We start from the raw sequence: 26,328 nt of genomic DNA, 5'->3' as shown, positions 1-26,328 counted from the left end.
TCCATAGGAGTGTGAGTAAGTTTCTTCCTTAAAATTCCCCAAGATAGGAGCCCCTGAATTCTGCATCACCATTCTCTTATTGAAACTACACATTGACTATTTCATAATGGCACTGACTTTTCATCATGGGACTAGACATCAATGCAGTAGCGTATATTATCTCATCCAGTTGAAAATTATGTTGTTCGCCACTTCCTAGCTGAGTGGTGGACCAACTAAGCCGGTTTGTCCGATGAGACTCATGAACCTGACAAATTTCTAGAGCATACTAACAGAAAAAACATTGCAACTCTGGAACCAGAATTTGGACTGCTTTGTGAAGCAATACAATAATGTAGTGGCAACAACAATAAACATCTTTGCCCCCAGTAGGCCATTCTCATTTGAACACACACATCACTTTGGTTCACCAAAGAACTGTCAGATAATGTAAGAAGGCAGGAGACCAAAATATCCTGGGAGCACTTGTGCCTTAAGATAATGCAAAGAGTTCATACAGATATGTGCCTTGGCTTCCATCATAAATCCTCCCATCATAATTGATTTAATTTTTATATATTGAAAAACAGCTAATAAACCCCACTGTACTAACTAAGTTTCAGACCTTAATGCCACTGCCTTTTTCACGACTTCACTGCAAACGTTAACGGAATACAGGATAGTGTCTGGGAACAAAATTTTGTCAGCATTTGGACCAAACATAATATCTTAGGCTATATCTACACTGACAGCGGCAAAGTTGCCGCCGTCGGATCGACTGAGCAGTCAGTGAAGACCCGCTCAGTTGATCCAGAAGTCGATGTACTAAAACCACCTCCTCAAGTGGCGCAGTGCAGTGAAGATGGCACGCAGAAGTGAAGCACAGAAGTCGATGGGAGTTACGCAAGTTCTTTGCGTACTTTGCGTAACTCCCGTCAACTGCCGCCAAATCGCCGAAGTAAGTGTAGACCAAGCCACAGATCCAGAGTTTGGATGGCTATAGGAAAATTGCATGATATTATAATGTATTATTTGCAAAACAATATGTGATCATATAATAAGACTGTGGCATAACGTATATGCACAAGTTGCAGAGTTTTGCATGGAATCTTAAGTTCTGTATGTCCTAGGTTTTGGTTAGTATGTAATATTCTATTAGTTATAGTTTTCTCTATGGTGTATAAATGCACCCTTTAGTAACACCATCATATAACCACAGGCTGTTAGTAAAATTTTCATTAATTTTTGCTCAAAATACTGTGTTCATTAGAAATATACTTCATAATGGTGAGCTTTGTGACTTTGTTGATACAAAAATCAGTCTAAAAGATTTGAAGAATAAAGAACTTACATCAACAATCAAGAAGTCCAGCCAGCACCAGGCATTAGTGAAATACATTTGAAAACCGTAGGCCACCCATTTTAGAAGCATTTCCAGAATGAAGATATATGTGAAAACCTTGTCAGCGTATTCCAGCATGGTCTTGATAGTCTTGCGCTGCTCTATATATATATCTTCAAAAGCCTGTGACCACAAAGTTTTCAAGTATTCATAACACTTCCCAGTTCAGAAAGGTCAATTAGATAAATGATGAAAACAGAGGGATTTAAGCTTTGTCTCTTCTTTGTGCACCATTTCCACCTCTTATGTTACTTAGTTCCCATTTCACTACTTCTGCTCCCAGGGGATCCAACTTTGAGAGAGGCAGTCTTGTCTTAAGCTTTCTCCAATAGAACTGTTTGACTATGAATCCTTCTCTTTCTTAAGCAAAAGGAAAAGTCTAGTCTGTTTTTTTGCGAAACAAGAATTGTGATATTATTTCTCAATATTAAGGGACTTCACAAGTAAGTCTATGAACTGTTTGTGTGACACTCAATTGGCTGTGTTTTTTTCACAATTGAAGTTTGATTTTACAAAATCCAAGTAAATAATTCCAGGCCAAATCCTGAAATTCTTACTCAGATTTTTACTCAACCTTTAAATAAACCTTCACAAAAGCTAATGAAAATTTTGTCTGTGTAAGAATTATGTAGAGACTTCAGGATTTGCAATCCTATTTTATTGTTGAATCAAGAAATAAATACAATGAATGATTTTCTGCCAATATAATAAGGGGCTTCCTCTAAAAAAAGTCCCTGTATTTCAGATAAATATATTCTCCCAGAGAGGAGTGTTAAGGGAGATCTTATTTACTTCCCCATTTAAATAAAACCTCTTTCCTATCAGCATAACCAAGGAAGAAGACAGTGTCAATTGGCAAGCAAATTGATATTTTAGTATATTTATGGAAATGTTTGTCACTTGTTTTTGGAAGGCATGCTATGTCCATTGTGAAGCAAGTGTACATCTTGTGTAATTTGAAATGGGATAGTGGTGAAGAGTGGCAATCTTTTTGGAAATAACTGCCATTTGTTGATAATCTACATTCCAAAGATGACAAAAAACTTAGAAAAGAATAATAATAGTAAGACAAAAATGTCCAAAGATGGAGCATGACGTAAACAGAATTCAGAGAGTGCGTGAGCTTCACCAAAGAGAGAGAAGTTCAAATGGCCCAAAATCTGAAAGTGAAATGATTTGAAGCCATAACTTTGGACATGTTTCATGTCAAAACCATGAATTGCATATGATTTAGATGTGTATTCATACATCGTTCCAGGTCCTCTCAGAAGTAGAGATGGGTTCAAAATTAAAATTTTTGATTCAAATCCAAACAGTAACAAAGGTCAGTAGTGTTCAGGTCCAAAACTCTGTAATGAGTGACCACTGTAATTTCTGGGTAACTCCACTGACTTTAATAAAGTGACTCCAGAGTTACACCAGTCTAATTAAAAGCAGAGGTTAGCCCAGTATTTTGGTTCTGGTCCAATCTGCTCTAATAAAAACACGTGAATCTTAGCAAGCCTTTCACACTTGGTCCACATTTCAAGACTGTAATGAAACATGAAATGCAGGAAGTTTTAGAGTGATTTTGGGTATCAATGTGAACATTTTGCATAGCTGTGATTAAAAAGTATATGTCAAGGCTTCTTTATCTTGCATATTACAAAGTTAGTGTTTGCTACTGCTGTTTTTCAAATAATACCCAAATATTTTTAAGCTGATTAGATTCTTACTGATCAAAAACTATTCTGTATGCAAACATACTTTTGATAAACCACACTTCTAAAAAGCTGTTCTTTGGATTTTGTCAGACTTCTTTCACTCACCAGAGCGCCACTGCTCAGAAGAATCATGAAGACAATGAATGTCTCAAACCAGTTGTGTTCAACTATGCTGAAGCAGGTTTTCCTAAGATTCCACCAGATTTTGCCTTTGCCATCTTCTATACTTACTTGACAACATGTGAACTTCTTCACACAACCTGTAAATATATTAAATTACTAGAAATTGGAATGATATAGCAACTTATTTTGAAGTAGTTAATCACTCTGGCGTCAAAATTATTATTAATTTTCTTAATTTGATAGCCATTCTCCTTAAGAGATACTTTTAAAATCTGACACTGACATCCCCTACTTGCCCTTACAGGATTCTGCATATCTGAATTGTGATAGTAAATGGATTTAAACTACATCTAGGAGTGAAACCCTGGACAGAAATTGACAATGAATTGCATTTTCAACTAAGTATAAGATTGACTTTAAAAGTATCTGTCTATATTACACATAGTTATCTATGAGCTATATCCAAAACACAGTAGTGTTTGTGGCTGTTGGCCCATGACAGTTCTGTTTGTCCCAGAGAAACAGAGTTGCTCTAAATTCTAAAGGCCTTCTCTAGTGACTACAGAACACAATTATAGGAATGGAAAAGTTAATACTGCAGGTACCTTAATATTGAGATATGTTAGCAATTGAGCAGGGAGGAGAGTAGCCATCTTCCAGAGAATTCCTACTTTGACATATGATTGTTATTACTCTGAGTAGGGAGTACCTTCTCTTAGCTAGTGAGACCAACAAGGCCCGTGGCATTTCAAAGTGTCAGTGAATCAAGCCCCAGTTTACTAACACATATCTTTACACAATATTTTGTTTTGTTACCTTCTGTAAAACAGGCTATTGGTTCAAGAGCTTCTTCAGGTTCAATCTCAGCTTGTTCGCCCTCTCCTGGAGGGGCAATGTCAACTGTGCTGCCTTCAGATGAGCTGGACGCATTTAGCTTCTGAAAATAAAATCCCACAATTTTTTTCCTCACTAAGTATATACTATTCATAGAAGATATTGAAATATGCCAATGCTCCATAACTTTTAAATAAGATTATTTGTGAATACACAGTGATAATATGCATTATCATAATAAGTAAAATCACAGTATTAAAATCTATGTTGTGTAGTTTTGATTTCCAGAATATCTTCTTATAGGGAATTCTAATGAATAATTTGGCCACTAACCTGATCCATGTATAAGAATTCTGAAATGAAGGTTCAATAATATTAAAATTGGGCAATTTGCATATGCCATACTGTTAGTTATTTCACTCTCTGATATTGGATTAAAATATGAATGTCACTTAATCTTTCCAGCACAATGACCAAACCAACAGAAAGCAGCACATGTATCTTCATGTCCACTATGTTCTCTAACATATACAGCATGTGGTTGAAATATTGAAAATTAGATCTTTTTTCTACTAGCAATGCTTATGACAGCACATGTGACCTATTGTTTAAGTATCTTACTATCATGTCAGTTGAGAGGAGCAGCAAGTTAACTTTAGGACAAGCCACTATTTTGCATTATCTTTCACTATGCATGTATTACCTTTATATATGGTCAAATCCTTCAGTCCTTACTCAGGCAAAATTCCTACTGATTTCAGAGGAAGTTTGGCTGAGGACTGTGGATTGCATGAATCAGAGACTGATCCAGAGTTTACTCAAATCAATGGAAACCTCTTCACTGACTTTGGACTCCACTGGACTTTGGATCAGGCCCCTGGACTTTTGGCAGATTAAAGCTATCCATTATTCTAATACCTGTCTGCTTTTAAATTTGCAAGTAAAACTGTTTTTAAAAGGACAGAAACATTTATTTTTGAGTACAACTAAAGTGAAAACAAATTCTCATCAAAGGGTTTGTAACATGTTTTTAGCTGTTAATATTGTTGATTTGTGTCTTGAATTACTTTAATCAGAAATACATACTCATTCAGTTTTAAATAGGCAATTTAACCAAGTCTTCAGTCTTAAAGAAAGCACTGTAATTAAATACTTCATTATAGACTATTCAGCAGTAGACGTATGATGCTGCATGGCTGTAACTGAGATTATACATTAGAATTTCAGAGTTACAAACACCTTGGGAATGGAGGTTGTTCATAACTCTGAAATGTTTATAAGTCTGAAGAAAACGGTATGGTTGAGGTTGCGAAAGTTTACAACTGAACATTGACTTAATTCAGCTTTTAAACTTTACTATGCAGAAGAAAAATGTTGCTTTTAACTATCTTAATTTAAATGAAGCAAGCACAGAAATAGTTTCCTTACCTTGTCAAATCTTTTTTTAAACTTTCACTTTATTTTTAGCAGTTTTAGGTTAATACAGTATTGTACTGTATTTGCTTTTTTGTGTGTGTCTGATGCTGCCTGATTGCATTACTTCCAGTTCCAGATGAGATGTGTGGTTGATCAGTTAGTTCGTAACTCTGGTGTTTGTAACTCTGAGGTTGTACTGTAGTATTGGTATGACATTTTTAGATTTATCACAATATAATTTATAATGTCATGACTGGCTACATACTCTACAGTTATTTTTACAAATGTATATAGGAATTGTAAGTACATTGAATACACTACATACATGTTATATTAATACTGATAATTGGATGCTGATTAGGAGCATTTTTTAAAGATTGATTCTGTATTATATTAGAATACAGAATAACTTAGAGGCATTATTTATTTTGAAAATTTGAGTGTGCTTCCTGGTCATGAAGTAATAATCCTATTCTAGGCTAAAGTACTTTGAGGCTTATGTGCCATATCCTTAGGTGCTGCGTAAATCTGTGTAGCTCCATTGACTTCTAGTCAAGGGGACTATGACTTCTGTTAAGCTATACAGATGTATATGAGGATCTAGCCTGAGACCTTTATCAGCTCAGGATATGATTACTACTCAATCAACAGGCACAACTCTGTAGTTGTTGTTACCTTGCTGAAATATCTAATGAACAAATATTAAATTGAATAAAATGATAAACAAAATGATTGATTAAATATAGACATGTGATGTGGGAGTAGTCATGTGGCTGAAAGTCAATGACTGTACCTGAGCTCTAACCGGCTGTGACATTCTTTTTCAGTATAAATCTTGATAAGATATTACTTTATGATTTCTTGTGGCTTTTTTCGAATTTTGTGTAGCTTTTGTAGAGAAGTAGATGAACAGTTCTGAAGACTAAATTTCCTATTGATCTTTAATTAAGGCTTGATATTACAAGGTGCTGAACAGCCTTGCCTTCCATCAACTCAGGAGACAGCTTGAAAGATCAGGCCTTAAATTATTTGGAAATAAAGAACATGATCCGACATAAGTGAAATTGATGTGAGTCTTTCCGTTGACTGCACTGGGCTTTGAATCAGGCTTAAAGAAATAGGTTTACTGTAACTCAGTAATCCATATCTAAATAATGACATAGGATGTGATTCTGTAATCATAATAATTTCTTCTCTGAGCAGTTCTGCATATTCCTACTTATGGGCATTGCATTGCCTGGTGGTGCCTAATGGTAGAACCTACTCCAAGCAGTGTTCATTAGAGCAATTGCACAACCCTCAGCATCTCCAGATGTTCTAAGAGGGATGCAGTGCCCTCTATCACCTCACTTCCTTCAAACAACTGTGCCAGCTGGAAGTGACCCACTCCAGACTATTTGGATCCGAGGTTTTCTCCAGTTCTTAGCATCTTGGTAATTGCTGAGTATAGTTATTGTTGCTATAGTTATAGTTATAGATGAGTTGCTGGAAAAGCTGAATGAAACAAAATTGAAAGCTGCTATTTGAGTTTTGATTCCTTTTACCAGGAGGAGACCTTCGACTACTCCTTTCCATTATCAGAAACATAGTTTTCCTTGACTTATTTTCCATTGAATCAAAGACATCAGCAGCAACAACGTCTTTCCAGAGCCAACACAAGAAGAAGTCTTTCAAGTCAAGGTCTAAATCTGAACAAGCTGCTTCCTCCCTGTCTTCTTTGGTGGACAACCAGGCCTCGGATTTGCTGTGAGGATCAAGAGTCCAGAACCAATCAGTGAGGATCCTTTCCTTTCTCTGTTTGGAGACAGGCTAGCATATTTTGTCATCAGATGGATGCTTATTCCTTGGACAAATGAGTGCTTGAAACTGTAGAAAATTATTATAGAAATTATAGATCATTCAATTTGAGAAACTGCCTCCTTTCAATTTCTCCTACCCTGCCCTTTACAGGGAACTTTCTCATAAGGCTAGTTTACTTTCAGAAGTGCAAAAATTGCTTCTGATGGGGTTGCTGCAGAAGTATCTAAACACCTGAGTGGTTAGGTTTTATTCAAGAGACTTTGGTACAGGAGAAACAGGCAGTTTCATCAGATTTTAGATTTAAGGAATTGGAACAAATATATTCGGAAGTTTCGGTTATGTACATTAGCTCTCATCTCCATAATCCCTTCGCTTTCAACTATGAATTGGTTTGTGACACCTGAGTGAATGGATGCATATTTTCATATTTCTAGCCAATACAGTAATCAAAAGTACCTTCATTTCATGGTGGTGGGAGGCCATTTCCAATACATCATGCTCCCATTTGGCCTTTTAAAAGCACCAATAGTGTTTACAAAGTGCTTCTCTGTAGTAGTGACTCATTTGAGAACGGAGGGTATTTTTCTTTACCCATATTTGGACGATTGGCTGTTGAAGGCTACCGTTCACAAGGATCTAACAAGCCACACTCCTATATAACTATCCTTTTTTCAGACCTGGAGCTGCTTCTGATTGTCAAAAAGTTGAATTTTTGCCCAAGTCAGAGAAATTGTATTCATGGACTCCATATTGGACTTGATGACAGGAAAACCTTTTTACCAGAGGACAATTTTTTTAAATAATGAAGTATGTTTTAAACTCTCAAATATATCAAACTCAGAAAGTAATTTTCTTCCTGGGTCTCATGGCAGGTACTACTTACATGACTCTGTTTGCACATCTCAGAATGAGGCCAGTGCAGCACTGGATGTCTCAGGTCTACAGGCCAAATCTGGACAATCTTCAATTGTTAGTCAATATTCTTTCAGACATTCTCAACTCACTGATGTGATCAATCAGAGCAAATGTTCTCAGACGTATCCAGTTCTTCCACCTTCTCCATTGGTAAGGGTAATTTTAGAAGTGTCAAACAATAGTTGGGGATGGGTGTATCTAAGTCATTTTACAGTTTGAGGTCACTGGACTCCTGTTGAGAGGGCCTTACTCATAAGTGTGGGAGTTAAGAGCCCATGTCTGGCTCTCAGATGGTTCCTTCCTCACATACACGGGAAGGTTGTTCAAGTAGTGAAGGACAATATATCAGCTATGTATTATGTCAGCAAATAGGGGGCTGCTTACACCACTCAACTGTGTGCAGAGGCAGTCTGATTATGAGATTGATGCATTCTCCAAAACATTTACCCAGTGGCTGTTCTTTTAGCAGGAGAAAACATGATTGCAAATCGTCTCAGCAGGGATATTTCTCAAATACACAAGTAGTCCCTGAAGGATCAGTTGATGCAGAGCATCTTTTCCAGTTGTGGTTGACCTGTTGTGCACCTTTTCACTATGATGTTCACCAGAAAGTGTCGCCTCTTCTGCTCCAGAGCAAGGAGAGACCATCAACCCATTTCAAAAGCTTTTCTTCTGCATTGGGGAAGGAGTCTTCTGTATGCTTTTCTCCTCCTTCCATTGATCCAGAAAGTGGTGAGGAAGATTTGTCAGGACAGGACAAAAATAATTCTGATTGACCCAGCATTGCCATTTAGCGGCAGTTATCTGATGGCATCCTCATACGTCTTTCTCTGTCTCCAGATCTTCTGTCTCAACAGCAGGGCAGGATTCTTCATCCAGATCTGCAGTCCCTTCACCTGACAGCTTGGGTGATTGAACTTTGACTTTGTCTGCTCTTGAACACTCATGCTCCTCCATGATGCATAATGCACTGTTTAACTCTAGAAAACAGGGGCTGGGATTCTTCTGTATCTGCCTCCATACTTTCTGTATTAAAATGTTTAATGTACTTAAAGACTGAGGAGTCATCTAACTCACCTTTGAAAGTTCATTTAGCCGCTATTTCAGCCTGCCATATTTTGGCTATTTTGGCTTATGTTTGTGCATAATATGGTTAAACATTTTATGAAGTGATTATCAAGTATGTATCCCTCTTTGAGGGATCCTGTCTCCTCTTGGTATTTTAATTTGGTTTTGTCTACATTTGTGAAGTTGGCTTTCCATTGGCTGAGTGTTTATGTATTATTCATCTCTTAAAATGGCATTCATTGTTGCCATAACATCGGCCAAAAAGGCGAGGGAATTAAAGGAGTTGGTGGCTAATCCACCATACATCTTTTCATAAGGGTGGTTTTTAAACCTGATCCAAGGCTTATGCCAAAAGTGGTTTCTGAATTTCACATCAATCAGACAGTTAATTTGTTGGTATTTTTTCCAAAGCCACCTACTAATAAATGTGAATCTATTTTACATATTTTAGATAGAAAAACTCTTGTATATTATTTAAATAGAACTAAATATTTTTGAAACTCATCTAGATTATTTGTCTTTTATTCTAAGAATCATATGGATCATACTGTGTCTGCCCAGACTATTTCTAAATGGACTAAGGAATGTTACAAGTTAGCAGAAATTCCTGTACCTGTAACAGTACGATCTCATTCCACCAGAACTGTGGCAGTGTCTTTTGCTTGTCTTGTGCAAGTCCCTATTGCTCAGATTTGCAGGGCTGCAACCTGGAGTTCTGTGCACACTTCTTCTAAACATTATGCTCTCAATTTGGCTTCAAGGACTGAAAAGCAGGCCATTTATCTCATTTTAAGATGGCCTAGTTTTAAATGGTTTGTTCCCTGTCCGGTAGAGTCAGAAGTACTGGAATGCCTGATATTCTGGGAGTTTGTGAGTGATCATCCTGAGGGCTGATGATAATAGAATCATAGACTATTAGAGTTGGAAGGGACCTCAGGAGGTCATCTAATCCAACCTCCTGCTCAAAGCAGGACCAACCCCAACTAAATCATCCCAGCCACGGCTTTGTCAAGTCGCACCTTAAAAACCTCTAAAGATGGAGATTCCACCACCTCCCTAGGTAACCCATTCCAGTACTTTACCACCCTCCTAGTGAAAAGGTTTTTCCTAATAGCTAACCTAGACTTCCCCCACTGCAACTTGAGACCATTGCTCCTAGTTCTGCCATCTACTACCACTGAAAACAGCCTAGTTCCAGCCTCCCTGGAACCCCCTTTCAGGTAGTTAAAGGCTACTATCAAATCCCCCCTCATTCTTCTCTTCTGCAGGCTAAACAAACCTAGTTCCCTCAGTTTCTCCTCATAAGTCATGTGCTCCAGCCCCCTAATCATTTTTGTTGCTCTCTGCTGGACTCTTTCCAATTTGTCCACATCCTTTCTGCAGTGGGGGGCCCAAAATTGGACACAGTACTCCAAATGAGGCCTCACCAGTGCCAAATAGAGGGGAATAATAAGAGCGGTGCTTCAGTCTCTATTTTTTCTACTCTGTTCTTTCATCAAGATTATTTTCAGTACTGCTTATCAAACTATTCCGTATGTGGGAGAAGAAATGAAGGTTACTTACTTATAACCAGAGTTCTTAGAGGTGGTTCTGCATATTCACACTTCCTGCCCTCCTTCTCCTCTTTCGCAGAATCATTTTGGTTTTTCATCTGAGTTGGCAGTGAAAGGAACTGAGGTGGTAGAGGGCGCTGCACTGCTTTGTAGAGCTTTGTCCTCAGAATATTCAATACATACATACTGAGGAGGGCAAAAAGGGGGCGCACGAGCGCTCTAAGGAACATTGCTTGGAGAAGGTTCTGCTGTTGGGCACCACTAGGCAGCGCTGTACCCATAAGCATGATTATGCAGAGCCATCTCAAAGAACTCTAGTTGCAAGTAACTTTCATTTTATGCACATGAGGGGATTCCCAATGAGTTCCCAATTACTTGAATTGGATCAGGTCTCACATGCATAAAATTACTCATGGGGTAAGTTTTTGCAGGATTGGGGCCTTAGTTGGGCTACAGTATAGTACACATTCCAGGAGTTGACCAATACCAGAGTTACGTTTCTTTAGACTTAGTGTTGTATGTTATGGTTATGTAAAATGCCATACCACTTATCTGCATTCTTGTTTTGATGTGAACTTTATATAAAATAATGTTTTGTCATAATAAAGGACACTACATTTGTTACAAGAAAATGTCACTGAATTCAAATACTGGTGCAGATTAATGAACTCCTCTTGTTGATACATGTAGTTACATAGCCACATACTTCACAAACTGTATACATTAAAACATTTTCACGTAACTGATTTTCAAAGTGGGAAATTCTGATCCTATTTTAATAATTGTACTTCTGTTATACTGAAAGATATCAATTTAAAATATTCATCTGATAGATGTTGATCCAGCAGAATGATAGTTGGTCATCGTAGCATTAACTGACATGATTCCTGATTGAACAATCACATCCCTTAAGTTCTTGGACCTATGAGACCAGTTTGTCCAAATGTATTGTTTTTTAAAAGAATACTGGATTATGTATTTATTATTTCCAACTAGTGGCTGAAGCTTGATTTTATTGTTTTTAATTGGTGCATAAAAATTAGTCATTGAACAAACTGCTTGACTCACACTGGTGTAAAATACAACTTTAAAAAGAGGTGTTTTCTTGTTCTCTCTCTTTTCTGATAAAGAATGCTTAAAATAAAGCAACTTATTTTTAATTAATTTATTAAAAAATGTTCCATAAGGAAAAAGAAATTGAGAGGTAAGAAAATGGTTTGATTTTATGGTAGATCATCTGGACCAGACAGATTTCTTAATCAGGTTTAGGTGAGCAATTCCTTTCCCCTCAGATAAAAAGGATAGTTTTAAGCAATTTTGTAATAATTTCCACCTTTGCTGATAGAAAATTGTTGGAATATGTTTCAGTATCTAGCCCTGCCCAAAGACCCTGTTCAGTGAACTGAAGTCACCTATGTTATATTATGATTAGCTTAGCCACCTTTGATATCACAGACTTATTTCACAACTATGATTGTAATGAAATAAAAATCAATTCATAAGATTTCTCCTGAAATAGAAAAATCCCCAACAAATAGAACAATAAAAAATCCATATGAAGTTATTTTTGGAAACATCTTTCTCTTGTAAAGTATTGTGTGAGCCATCATATACACGAAACAACACAGGAAAGATGTGAAGAGGTAAGATAAATACCTCAGGATTTGAATAACATTTTAAACTATTATTGCTTTACTTGGCTACCAGGATATCGTCATACGTCCTTCTTCATTCCTCCCATCCTGATGTGCATCCTTTTACTTTACAGAGGCATTATCAAGTATTTATATATGTATATATTCTTAATTAGGCATAATTGAGCTCATTGTTAAATTATATATATATATATAATATAAACTATGTATGTATTATAAAACACAAAAAGTGCATGTGTGTGCGTGCACATGTATACGTGGTGTAACATATATATAATCTCTCACACACATTGTGTTTCATATTTTGCCGTAAATCCAGTTTGTCAGTTTTCATACTAGGCTTTAATAATAATGTTAATTCAATGATTTCCAAAATTAAAATATGTTAAATAGTTATGTGAGAATTGCCTCTAACTTGTTAATATTTGTGAACAATTTGATTACTAAACTTCAATATCAGAACTCATAACTTACAAATTATTTAAAGTATTTAAACCAAAGAGGAGAAGTTTTTGTAAATAAGTAGACAAACACATTTTAAACACAAGGTAATAATGTGGATTATATTGAAGTACTTTAGATTTTGCTTTCATCATTTCTTTGTGGATATCATTTACATTGCAAAGTGCTGCAGCAAAGGAAGAAAAACTGGTAGTTACTAGCACATATCCTAAATGGAAGTGGAGGGGAAAGAAAAGAAAAAAAAGTGCCACTTTTCAAAAGGAAAAGTAAGACTTTGGAACTCATTCTCTTATTATTTATCTGTTTATTTACTACAGCCTGGTCTATACTTACGGGGGAATTTGGTGGCAGTCGACGGGAGTTACGCAAGCTACTTTGCATAGCTTGTGTAACTTACATCAACTTCCTAAATCCTCTTCTGCACGCCATCTCCACTACACTGCGCTGATGGGAAATGCATACCCATTGAAGAGCACTACACTTTTGGGAGAGGAGGTTTTATTGATTCAACTTCTGGATCAATTGAGCTGGTCTTCACTTCTGCTCAATCGATTGTATAACTCAATCTGACAGTGGCGAATTTGCCGCCATCAGTGAAGACATACCCTAAGAAATAATTATAAGACTGAATTCTTTCCTGTCATGGAATTGTGAGCTGTTCCTTCATTAAATGATGTAAAGATAGACATTGTGAGAATAATAATCTGATATATTTAAATTAGGCAGATTAGAACTAATTTATGGCCTCATCCTTCACCATTGAAATCAGTAAGAGTTTAGTCACTGACCTCAAGGGTTATAAAATAAAGGCTGGTAACTTTCAATTATTAATACTTCCAATTATTGTCAAGGAAAAATAAAGCCAGTTCTTTCACTATTCTTGCCCAACGCAAGACCATTCATGACAATTGTTCATTTGTTAAACAGCAAATGAGGGAAGAGTAGTTTAATATCATTAATATAACAAAGAGTTCAATTCCTTAGCATGCTCATATTTTTCAGGCAATGTCAAACAATAGCAAGTACTGAAAATCAAGTGAAGTAAATTACATTACTCTTATCCATCCCCCCCTAAAATTAAGAAAAAATGGTTGTAGTTTAGAAAAGAAGGTTTTAATACTGATTTTTATACCAGGAAGACCAATACAAATATCAAGGAAGTTCAAGGTACTGTCTGGATTACACAATAATTCTTTCTCAAACTCTTCCTTTCGTTTTATGTATAGGATTATCAGCCTCTAGAATATCTCATTCCCGGTAGATACTGATCAGTATCTGCAGGGAAGTGACTTATTCTCTATAGGGATATATTTGAAAACATTTGTTCATGATGCAGCTTTCTCAAGGCCTGAATCAGCAAAACAGCATGCTTAAACTAAAGCAGAAACACCCCCACCCTACACGGAGTATCAAGGAAAAGCTACTTCTAATGGTCTTAGTGTTCTGAAAAAAATATAATTATACACATTATTGTTTAGAATGAGACAAATAGGCATAAATAGAATGCTGTAGTAACAACCAGAATCTTTTCGTAACTACATTCATTAGAGTGTAGAGTGAGCCGACATACTTTTTTTGAAAGTAGTGCATTTTCTGATTTCAACAGCTTAAATAATCAAAATAAGCCTTGACCAACAGCATGTTGTTGCGTTCATTTCTATCAGAATGCATCACTTAAGACCCATTCTTGCCCCCATTTAATTTTGCTCTAGACTTTAATGGGAGCAGGAGCAGGCTGCTAAAATTGTAAGCTTTGCAAACTGCTTCATGATTCAAGTTACAATAAAATAAATAAAGGGACTCAGCCATTACAAATTGCCTTTAATAATCCAGCTATTCATTTTAAACTTTTGAGTTTTGACTGTTACAAATTGCTGTATGATTTGGTTGACAAAATATAATATAAATAAAGGAATTCCCCATTCAAAATTGTCTGGAACCAAACCATTAATCTCAAATCTCATGAAGTTTGACTTGCATGTACACTATGAAAATAACTTTACTAACTGCTTCTCTTAGAGCTTTATTCTGGTCTTTTGCCTTAGCTCAAGCATATCTTGATTTACATCATTATGATATTTGTCCTGAGACTGAAACAGTGTGTATGTTACACAGTATTGTGAATTTGTATGAGCACATAAGGCCCAGTAAGGGAGATTTCAGTTATTGCCCAGTTAAAATCAATTAAAATTATAGATGTCAAATGTCTAAGCCATACGTAATTTCAACACTGAGGATTCAGGTTATGTCTCCTATGAGGCAAAATTTTCTTATGAGTGGGGATGAGGTGCTTGACCTGAATGGTCCAATTTTTCTTTTGAAAGACATATTGTGTCATAATGCCTCCGATAGTGCAGAGTGGATCTTGCTAATCCTTTAACAAAATGGATCAAATGGTTCCCCCCCCAGCACAGTCATCTTGTCACATAGGAAGATGGAAGGCATCTCTCTGACTTCTCTTTTCTGTAGTCCACTCACACAGAGTGAGTCAAAATTTTGGTACCAACCCTACGGTTGGATCCACGTGGCAGACCCTTGTGTCTATGCAGATCCGCTTTGAAACCAGTGGAGTTTGATGTGGGCACAACATTTTGTCCCTATGTATCCAGTTGCGGGATTGGAGCATTAGTCCTTACAAGATCCTTAAATTGCTGCCATCATATCAAATTCTACTCAGAGCTACAGTAATCCCATTAAAGTCAATAGAGTTGCTCCAGATTTAACTGGCGTTAGAGCAGAAATTGGTGCATAACTCTTATAAAAGTTCAATTTTTGTGTCAAACTTGATATTATCAGTGAGTGAAGATTCTGTCAGGTATGCTGCCATGGAGAGTCCATTTGCCTTTCATTATTCAGTGGATAAATGTAACAAGTGCAATTTTGTAAAAAAGAAATGTTGATTGCTTCACTTACTCTGATTTACATTGAGTAATGTGAGTCCAAGATTTGAAACATAGACTCAGGTATCAGAACATGTGCATTCCAAAATAATTGTATTTGATGGAAGAGATTTATATGCTGCAAATGTTTTTTAATTCTTTGTTTTTTAGAAGAGAATGTTTGTAAAAGGCTTATTTTTGGTAGTTCTGATCTCTCTTCTCTTCTGAGAAGTGTTTTTTGTTTGACTGTTTGCTTTTGATTAATATCATTTTTAACATAAATTACGCATCCTGTTCATATGCAATCTATGAAAATTCAAGATATGTGGGTGCCCAAATGAATACAGAATATCGCTCTTAGTATCTAGCAAGTTTGCATTCTAGTTCATTCAACATTTCAGAATATAAATAAATGTAAATCTTTTTGTAAATGAATAGATATTGAAATATTCAAATTATATTCATTAAGGAATTTAAATGTGAAAATAAACATTACATCAATCATCTAGAATTTCCTTTATTAAAATGATACATTTATAAGGGCTGAATCAAAAAGGGTTGTTTTTATATTTTTAAAAACTATGCATGCTCCCTTTTTTCTTTGTTCTTTTTAAACTTGAACATTCCTCTAAAGTTTTGATCAATGTTACAAAACCTGTAGAACATGCAGACACTGTTAAAGTACTTTATAAAATAATATCTAGAACTTAGAGTCATTAGCAGAGTCAAATGTATGTTGGGGTTGCCAGTCTTGCCTGACCATGCTGTGATGTGAGTCACTTGACTCAGCAGAGAGCAGCTGTGCATGTTTCTACTGTCTTGCAATGGATAGGGAAGGAACATAGCTGAGTAGCATGCAGGCCAGTCAATATCCATTTAAAAAGTGATTATATACGTATAACTTGCTTAGGTAACCTGTGTAAAAGTCGTGATACGTTGCTCTACCTGGTTAAAAAGCACCAGAGCTGCATTCTTGATTGCTCCAGCTTGGTTTTACCCCTGTGAGAAGTAAGAATGGTAGGCAGTGAAGTTCAAGATTACAGTACCTCTGCTTTTCTTCTTTTTGGAAACTCTAATTCAAACATGGCTTCAAAACAGTAAAAAAAATATATATTTACTAAATATTTTATCAGTTGGCAAAAAGTAAGATACATAATTACTGACAACAGACTTCAACAAACATTCCTAAGGATCTACAGTAAGTTTATATCTAGTGTCATCAGATTAATATATAGTGTGGGAGCTGCAACTAATAACTGTTCTGTGAAATTAAGAAACAAAAATGGACTAATTACATAATAATATGGCTAGCACAGATTTGGAAAGTATATGATAGCTTTAAAGATAAATCTTAAACATTATTTTAGCTTTTGGCAGAATATTTCTTCCAATTTTTACACTTAAATTGTCTACTCTTCATTTAATTGACCATGTGCATATTTTATGTTTCAAAACTGAAGTATACAATAAGCAAAACACTTTGAGGTTTTCTGTTGTATAGTTCCTGCCTCCATTCTTCTAACAATAATGATATAATTTATATTTAGAAATACCTCACAAAACTGTAACTTCTCCTTGAATTTCTATCCAAATTAGATATGGTGAGGTACTTTATTATGTATATAGTTATTTTAACATTATTATTTTTGTGTATTTGGCTTTCTAAACATTCTTGATCCATTTAGGAAGGAACAGGCCAGCTTGATGGTTGGACTTGGCCCATCAGTGCCATTTGAGACAGTGGGCATACAAGTTACAGATCCAACCAATCAGGCACTCTAAAGAAGCTGCTACTTTGGTTGGTGTAGTGCTATTTGGGAAGGAACTGGCCCTTTAGTTGGCCAGTTGGTAGGAATGGGAATTCAGGCTATTGGTTTGCACAGTCTGTGATCACACTGATCAAGTCATTACGGGTGATGATATATGTGTATTGGCTAAGTGATTTACTGAAATGTCATGGCAATTCAGAGATTTAGGGGGAGCAACACCTTCTCTCGTTCTACTATGTATTGATCTTGGGTGAAATTCTGACCCCATCAAAGTCAACGAGAGGCCATGATTTCACTCCTTGTTTTGAAGATTAGGGGACATAGATATTGAAGAATCATTTTAATGTTGCTAACCTGAACTATTTATTGCTGATTTCAGATGTTAACTTGAGACTTATTTCTCCAATTTTATGATGGTTCACATAAAATACATATATACAATAGATTTTGCTTAACAGCAACCCGTATATTAACAACTTCTGGTTAATAGCAACATTTTGGTGGGAATCAGTCCCGTCACATTGACTTTAATGTGAATGGGATTCGGACATTAGCAGCAGCATAACACTTATTAAGAAAACCCCCCACCTGCAAGCAGGTTTGCCAGGCTGCAGCCAGAGAAGGAAGTGCAGGTATGTGCTGAGCACTCACCATAGGCAACTTTGTGGGGCGGCAGCCAGGGAAGGAAGTGCTGGGACATCCCAGTGCTTCCTTCTGAGGCAGCCGGCCCACAAACCTGACTGTGTACAGGGCCCTCACGGGAGGTAAGGGGCTGTGGGAAGGACAGTAGTGAGGAAGGAGAGTGCCACCTGGATGCTGGAGCTGCACAGTATCTCTCTTTACACTTTCCAGGCTGTGCCCCGCTGAGGGGCTGCACTCAGGGAAGAAAGCACTGGGACATACTGAGTCCTAATCCCCAGAAAGGGGATTTTACTTCAGATAGTTATGAATCTTCAGTGCAGCTTTCCACTAACTGAAAAAATATCTAGAACTCAGTTTTTCTTCTCTGATGGACCAATACTAACCTCTGAATTATGATCTCCCAGACCATTTACTGTAATAGTCTTCTTGCTGGCATTTTAATCCACTTAATATTTGTTAACGGGTACAGAATACAATCACTAGGATTCTGACGTGTGCGAAGGTTAACCCACTCCATACATTGTACTGATCAGCAGTCATGTTTTATGTTAAGATTAAGGTCTATATGCTTGATTAAACGTCTTCTAAAAGACTCCTTTTAAAATTAGTTACTTCTCATTTTCTTGGTCTTCAGCTAATGTAAACCGATTTTAGTTTCTGTGCATTTTCAGTGCTGAAATAGATTACTTTTATTATTTTATCTGTTTGATGTTGTGCACCTACTTTCTGGAAGCTCAAGTGTGGTCAATTTTTAAAAAATCCTGCCTTCTTACACTTCAAGTATAAACTGAAGGCATATTAATTTTCACTTCGCTCAGCTCAATTATTAACTCTACACCATGGATTAACTTTTAATTTTCTTGAGCTAAATCCTATTCCCCATGTAAAGCCCAAATAAATAGTCCTGGTGTTAACACAAGGTGCTGCCCAGAATTTGGATGAAAAGGCATCCTCTTCCACAGATCAACATAGCCTCAGAGTCACTAAACAACTGTTACTGCATGTTCAAGGCTGTTGTAATCTTCCTGTACGCTGCATCCCGTTGAATGGTTGGGAGAAAAAGGTCTGGCTGTTGGTCCATGTAATAACATATCGACCCACCCAGCCCCCCAAAACCACCTTTGCCCTTGGCAGGTGGAACTATGCTCCCAACAATGGCTCCCTGCATACAGCCCCATTCTCCACAAAGTGACACTACAATAGTTCCACTATTTTCAGGGTCTTCTGTATTCACATAGGGATTGGGTATGGGGAGACTTTTCCCTAGAATTACTGTAAAGTGATTTGTGATGTCTCAAGGTGCTGTACAAATTGTAGCTGCTTTCATTGTTGTAAATTAAATTCAAACTAGGCAGTTTTTTTTTTTTAAATGAAGGCCTGAAGTTCACAGGTAAAAATACGTGTGCAGCTATCCAGTGTGCATTTATAATTGCATAGACTTTTTTATGTGAACCTTGAACCATATTTTAAACTAATATACTCCCAATATTTCAACTTGATGTATATATTGTAGTATTTTAGGGTCCACGTGGGAAAGGTATGCCAGGTGCACTAAGTCAATGCTACTGGGGAATGCTACCGGGGACAAAAGAACTGCTGTATTTCCAAGTAGATGTAAAAGAGAAATATTTAGCTGTCTAAATGTTTCAGAGTAAATAACGATAATATTAATTTGAGTATCTCCAATATGGCAGCTGCTGAGACTTTTCTTAGTATATGTGAAGAGCCTGTGGGACACAGTCATGTACCAGCCAAGCTAGTATCACCTCCTCCTATGCATAATGTTTAACTTAACCTCTGAAGAATTAACTACACAAAAGGCCTCCTTTGAGGGTTCCAACTGACAAAGAGCTAACAGACTTCTAGAAAAGGTGTGATATGACTTGGAGGAATTTGGAAACTGTTTAGAAGTCAAATGGGACTTGTCTCTGGAAGGTCTATAAGTGCAGTAGCATGGCAGAAGTGAAACAGTTGTAAAGTACAGGAACAATCCTGAATACAAAACTTCATTTTTCCAGAGTCCATTGCTGAACGTTTAGACTATATGTAGCATAGCCCTGAGTACTCTGATACTCCATCAATGAATTGTTTTATGGAGACACAGTTGCCTCTCCACAGTTAAGATTGTAATTTAGTTTTCATTATAATCCCTCTTCCCCTAATATCCTAAAAATATCATTTCCATTTCATATTTAGCAAATTATCCCAGGGAAACTTTTTTAAACCAAATTTGAGATGATTTGGATAAGTTGCTTTTGGAATATGGGACTCAGAAATAATAGGTATTTTTTGAAAGAATGTCAAATGCTTATGCCACATTTTACCCAAATCGTAAATTGTCCTAGAAATTTCTAATGAGATTTATTTGAATGATTTTGGTGAGTTCTCTAGAGCACATAACCATTTTCAAGACAGGAAAAGGCATATTTGGGCATATTTATTCACTGGCAAATCAGTCACATCTTTCTGTCTTTCTCTTTCTCTCTTTCTTGTTAAAGTAAGTCTCTAGCCCATTTCCTGTGGAGACTGTCTTCAAAAAGAAAACTGATTGCTAAAGTGTTTTTGCACTGTGATTTATCTGGGACTAAAAACAGGAAAATCGAAGTCCTTTCTGACAGCTGTAATTTCCAACTCAAAAACCTGCTCTTGACATCTTCCCTCCCCTACATCTGTCATGCCTTGTCAATGGACACAGTCAAATAAATGTTTCTAGTGCTCTCCCTTAAGATATGTGCTCTTAGTGTCAGAGGCTGTGCCACCAATGACACCAGAAAAAATGGTTAGTACTTTAGTACCTGAGTCAACATAGCTTCCCACAATTCCTTCCTGGTAAAATGTAGGGGTGTCTTTTGTTGAAGGGGATGTTTTCTGCTGGCATTCTGACGTGCTTAAGAGTACTTTAAGAACCTTGTGTCATGTTTGGGGGAAGGGAAATGCTGTCTCACTGCTTACCCTTGGTTCTGAGGGGCCAGACCTTTCTCCCAGCAAGAGTTATGTTTTAATGGAATCCCTTAAGAGAGAAAGTGGAGTGGATGGTATTGCATGTCTCCAGAGGTCTAATTTTTAAACACTGGGACAGGAAGCATGTGTAATCTTCAGCCTCCTCTGTACAGAAGACAGAGTAGCAGAATCATCAATACACATGGGTCAGACTGGTGGCAACAAAATCTTCACAACTTGCTCATGAAGCATCAGAATTGTTTCACACAGACTACCAGAAAAGGGCAGGTAGCAGTATTTCTACACATACAAAAAAGGGACAGGTGGTGGTACCTTCCCCTACAGTGAGAGCCGGAGCTAATCCAGTAGGGAGGAATGAAAAGTAATGGGGCTTGAGATAAAAATAAACATGGAATTCCTAACTTCCATGGTACCATTTTAAAATTATTTCTTTAATTACCCGACATTCATTTATACACTCTGTAAATGTATATATTTGAATGATGGGTAGCTAACTACTGCCAACAATATGCATTAACAGAGACCAGCACAAGCAGTTGGACTCCAATTTTTCTTAGTACTAGTGATTACGACAGTCCTATAGAAATCCTACATTTCCAGTGCCATCCTGCCTCCCCGTGCAGAGTGCTTGCAGAGCTCTTAAGATCCACATGCTTGTGCTGATGAATTTTGCAGCCTTCACCAGCCAGCTTCCATCCATCCAGAGTCATCTGACCACTTCTCCCTTAAATTCCTTTTATTGACTCTTGATTGCAGTTTTCCGGAAGACTTAACGATTCATCTGAAGCCTGCATCTGGAACCTGGTTCATGTTGATATACTAAGGAAACTATAGAATAGCTGAAGGGAGAAAAAGCTTGGATGGAGAGATGGACTAAAGATATGGAGCCTGAAGAAGCAAACGGAGGCCAGGAAGTATGGGGTAGCTAATGTGAGAAGTCAGCTGGGAAGTCAAAGTTCATACGGAACTTCTAAGATCATCAGGTGGCTTTATTCGATCCCATTGCCTGACTCCATTTGCCTTACAGAATTTAAGAGCCTCCCTAGTTTCTAATGAATGAATATCAAAAGCTTTTTAATTCTAAGGAATTTCTCAGAAAAAGTTTTTCTGTATGAGGAAAGCACATATCATTGTACTTACCAAATGCAACCATTAGAAAAGCAGGATTTTTAGAAATAAGGTTCATCTTGAAAGTAATCCAAACATTTGAAAGTTTGAAAACATATAGGCAATGTCATGCAAACAGTCTTAACAGGAAAAAAAGGAACTCTCAGGTGACCTTGTCCATTCATACCAAAAATGTTGTTGACCACAAAAAGTACAATGGTTTATTCTTAATCTTTTAATGGGCATGCTGACTGGCCTTCTTAAAATTATGTGTAATTCATAAATAAAGACATACTCTTCACATATTAGACATGTAGCATATAGGGACTAATGGAATGCCATGTTTCCATAAATCATATCTGATATGCGCTGATTTTGAAATATATGGCATTCTTTGAAAATATGGGAACTATATGACTGTGACTGAGAGAAACTGGTCTGTTGTTTAACATATAAGTAAGGGAATGCAGAGCATCTCTGCAGGCAATGGAAAAATTGAAATTTAACCTAGCATCAGAGGTATATACATATTAATGGACAAGCATCAACAGGGGAGAAATTTGGAGAGTGGATATGCAAGTCCAAAGGAGCATTAGAAATAACATATCTAAGAGACAGAAGTTGGAAAAGAAGGTAACATACAATATGGAATAAAACTGGAACACATAACGGATGTTATGCTGGAGACATAAGTTAGTGAAACAGATCCTGGACTTGACCAAACTTATCATCAATATGCTAAAAGATGTCTTCAAGGCTAGAATTCTAATGCAGGTTGCTCACGGCTTGACTTAAAAAACTTTCCAGAGTATAATGGGAATGAAGGAAAGGAGGAGTGAGGTTCTAGGGAGTGAAAGAAGGAAGTTCCTCTGAAAGACTCAAAGTCACAGAACCAGTGACTAGAACCTTGGCATGCCAGAGTGAGAAGAAAGAGGACTTGGGAAACTAATTGATACAGCATGCTAAAGCTGTGACCATCACATTTCCTTTAAACTGAAATGAGTAGGCTTGCTTTGGTGAGTGTATGGAAGCTTTAGATCTAAATGTGTGTTTGATACCATTTAGATTTGTTCTTCTAGTCAGTTTTTTAATACATTTTATTTGACATTTTTGAATTTTAGACTTTCTGAGATAATTCTCTACAGTTGATAATGATAGAGGTCCTTCAGCTCCTGAAGGAAATTAATAATGGGGGCTTGTTCCTAAGCCCTACATGGGTTCTTATTCGAAAGTGCCAGCCACAGTGTTCTGATACTAAGTATGCCATAAGGTGTACAGTTCCAGAGGGGTAGCCATGTTAGTCTGTATACAGCAAAAACAACGAGAGTCCTGTAGCACTTTAAAGACTAAAAAATTTAATTTCTGCAGGCATAAGCTTTCGTGGGCTTTAACCCACATCTGACAAAGTGGGTTACAGCCCACAAAAGCGTATGCCTGCAGAAATTAAATTTGTTAGTCTTTAAAGTGCCACAGGACTCTTGGTTTTTGTTTTTGTTTTTTGTCTTTATAAAGTGTACAGTTGGTTCCCTGGCTGTGGTGAGCCTGAACCATAGGAAGAGTCTGAAGACTGCAGACAAGATACAAGTTTGAGGGGCCAAGGTGACACACAAACAATTATTCCTCACAGTTCAGTAAGATTACAGTTGCCATCAATTATATGTGCATTATTAAACAAAAATCTATAGCAGACTACCCTCCTATATGCAGTCATGAATATGTAGCTCCTAGATAGAAAAAATAAAACCTACTGTAATGATGAAGCATCACACATATTGCATACTTTCAGCACTCTACCCACAAGCTGTACAAGAACCATGTCTATTCTAAATTCAGGATGTTTACAGCCATAGATTGTAGACCTCTTAAAGCCGAAATTCCTGGGTTTCTAATACTTTTTAAAATAATTATAATGTCCTTATAAACTTGTTTCGGATTTATTTACTTATCTGTACTCTGAGCCATACTTCCACTGTACAAAATTTTCTTTGCCTGAGATTATTATCTATACCCATTAAACTCCAGGGTGTCAGCCATGTCTATTTTGAGGAAGCTGTTGGGTTTTTGTTTTTAATTTGGTAACTTTTGTCTGGTTTTTGCACAATAACCAACAGTTACAGTAGTAGTAGTATCATTTTTTTCATGTAAGCTACCTCTACATCTATATACAATATAATCGTTATTCTGTATTCCTACACTGCTTTTTTAAGGTACTGGTCTAAATGACACTTCAGAAGAGATATGGAATACTCCATTTCAGCTGGCCATATTCATTGACCTCAAACTCTTCAGTAAGACTATTTACAACATTTTTCAGCGATCTAAACATCAAATCATTGGTCTATTTATACTGTGATGTCTTAGTATTCACCTTTAAAAATTGCCTACATATATATTTTTACTTTTTATATATATATATATAAATCATAGATATAAAATTAGATTAGATATGTGCAGATAGATACCCTTGAATTCTCAGTTACAGTACTCAGGGCCTCTACAAGACTCAGATTTCATAAGCATTGATCATTATTATAATTACTACTGAAATGATGTCTTATGAAATTTGCATCATTTCCTAAAACTTCACATAATAAAATCTGAAAGAAATGCCATATTTATAAATCACACAATTGCTGTAATAAGTAAGCTAATAAATAGACTAAAAAATTTCTGTTTACCAGTCTGACAGTAAAAATGCAGCATCTTAGGAATCCTGATGCATCATTAGGTGGACCAGTGCCAAATTCTCATACACATTACTCTGATTTTATAATATTTTTATACCATACAGCGAGAGATTTTTTAAACAGCACTGAAAATCAAATTAAACAATGAATAAATAAGTGCATAATTACAACTAATTTTTCATATATAAAAAGTCCTACCTCTTTGCTTTCTTCCATATCCGACTCACTGCTAAACTCTTCTGTGTTTAAATTTTCAAAATCTGATTCTCCAACAGCAATAGGTACTGTCACAGTGAGGCCTGGATTGTTTATGAATGACATATAATCGTTTTCCTCGACTACATATTTTTCCACACTGCTGCCTGTTCCTACACCACTGGTAGTTCCATTCCCATCTCTAAGACAATTAATTTCTTTGCTTATTTCAATGACAATATGGTTGGAAATGCAACTGTCTTTCTTGTTGTTTATATCTTCAAGTGCTTTGATTTCCTCTAAAGCTTTTTGCTTTCTAACAAAGGCTTTTTGGACGAATTCCCGTAATTTTTTTTCCATATAATCTATTCCCTTTTGAATTCTTGCCACAGCAATCTGGAGATTGTTCATTTCATTATCATCATCTGTAGCAGCAAGGTTATCTGAACTAAATGAGCTCAGCAGCAAGGCCAGAAACAGGTTCAATACCTAAAAGATGAGAAAACATAGCTTTATAATATATGTGTGTATATAAGAAATTAGTATTTTTAAATGACACTATCAAATTAAAAACCATACACTATGTAGTGTTTTAAAAGAGACTTCCCTAATTTATTTTGGATAATCTCATAACAATAATAAACATGAAAGTGTTTTATAAAAATCTCGCTTTTTACTGTGTGCTGTCCATCTTTACTCAGATAATGAAAATAAACCATTTAGTTTTTGGTCAGTTTAGCTTCTATGTTCTTGCATACTAGTTCATTGCTGTCATGCTTGTATTGTAAACATCTCAAGACAATGTTTATTCATTTAAAAATAGCTTTAAAAAGTTCTGGCTGCCTGTGTCAACCAAAGTATTAATAGAACACTGTCCAAGTCCTTATGAAAAATCTGGTAGAATTTAACAAGGATTAAACAAATAGGAGTCTATAAAAATTATTCTAAAAACCTACCTAATTTAATGATAAAATTATGTCCTTAGATAAAGAGACATCTCTTTAAGATTTTTCTAGCAGGGATGTAATTTTCATTTAAATTCTATAGGAAGGCTTAATAACTGTATAGAAAGGTTAACATTCTTTATTAAATCCTATAGTATTCCCATGAGTATTTTAAAACTTTTACTTTTTAAACTCAATTGCTTAGAATACCACTTAGCAAATGAAAAATAAAGT

At 36.4% G+C, this 26,328-nt stretch overlaps 1 protein-coding gene across 1 annotated transcript in view; it reads right to left on the bottom strand.

The window, feature by feature from the left end:
* The window catches only part of LOC137153695 (sodium channel protein type 2 subunit alpha-like), a 109,189-nt gene that overhangs the window by 17,497 nt on the left and 65,364 nt on the right, over positions 1-26,328 (bottom strand). The window contains exons 17-20 of the mRNA XM_067549344.1: positions 25,154-25,639; positions 4,024-4,144; positions 3,190-3,344; positions 1,331-1,504 (exon numbers count right to left, since the gene is read on the bottom strand). Coding sequence (XP_067405445.1) covers positions 1,331-1,504; positions 3,190-3,344; positions 4,024-4,144; positions 25,154-25,639 — 936 coding nt within the window. The remainder of the gene's footprint in view (positions 1-1,330; positions 1,505-3,189; positions 3,345-4,023; positions 4,145-25,153; positions 25,640-26,328) is intronic.

This window comes from Emydura macquarii, unplaced genomic scaffold, assembly GCF_026122565.2.
Source record: "Emydura macquarii macquarii isolate MOO-44397 ecotype Brisbane River unplaced genomic scaffold, CSIRO-AGI_Emac_v2 contig_1253, whole genome shotgun sequence".
NCBI classification, from domain to species: Eukaryota; Metazoa; Chordata; order Testudines; family Chelidae; genus Emydura; species Emydura macquarii.
Note: the sequence above shows the minus strand (reverse complement) of the source record. Positions and strands in the feature narration are given on the sequence as shown.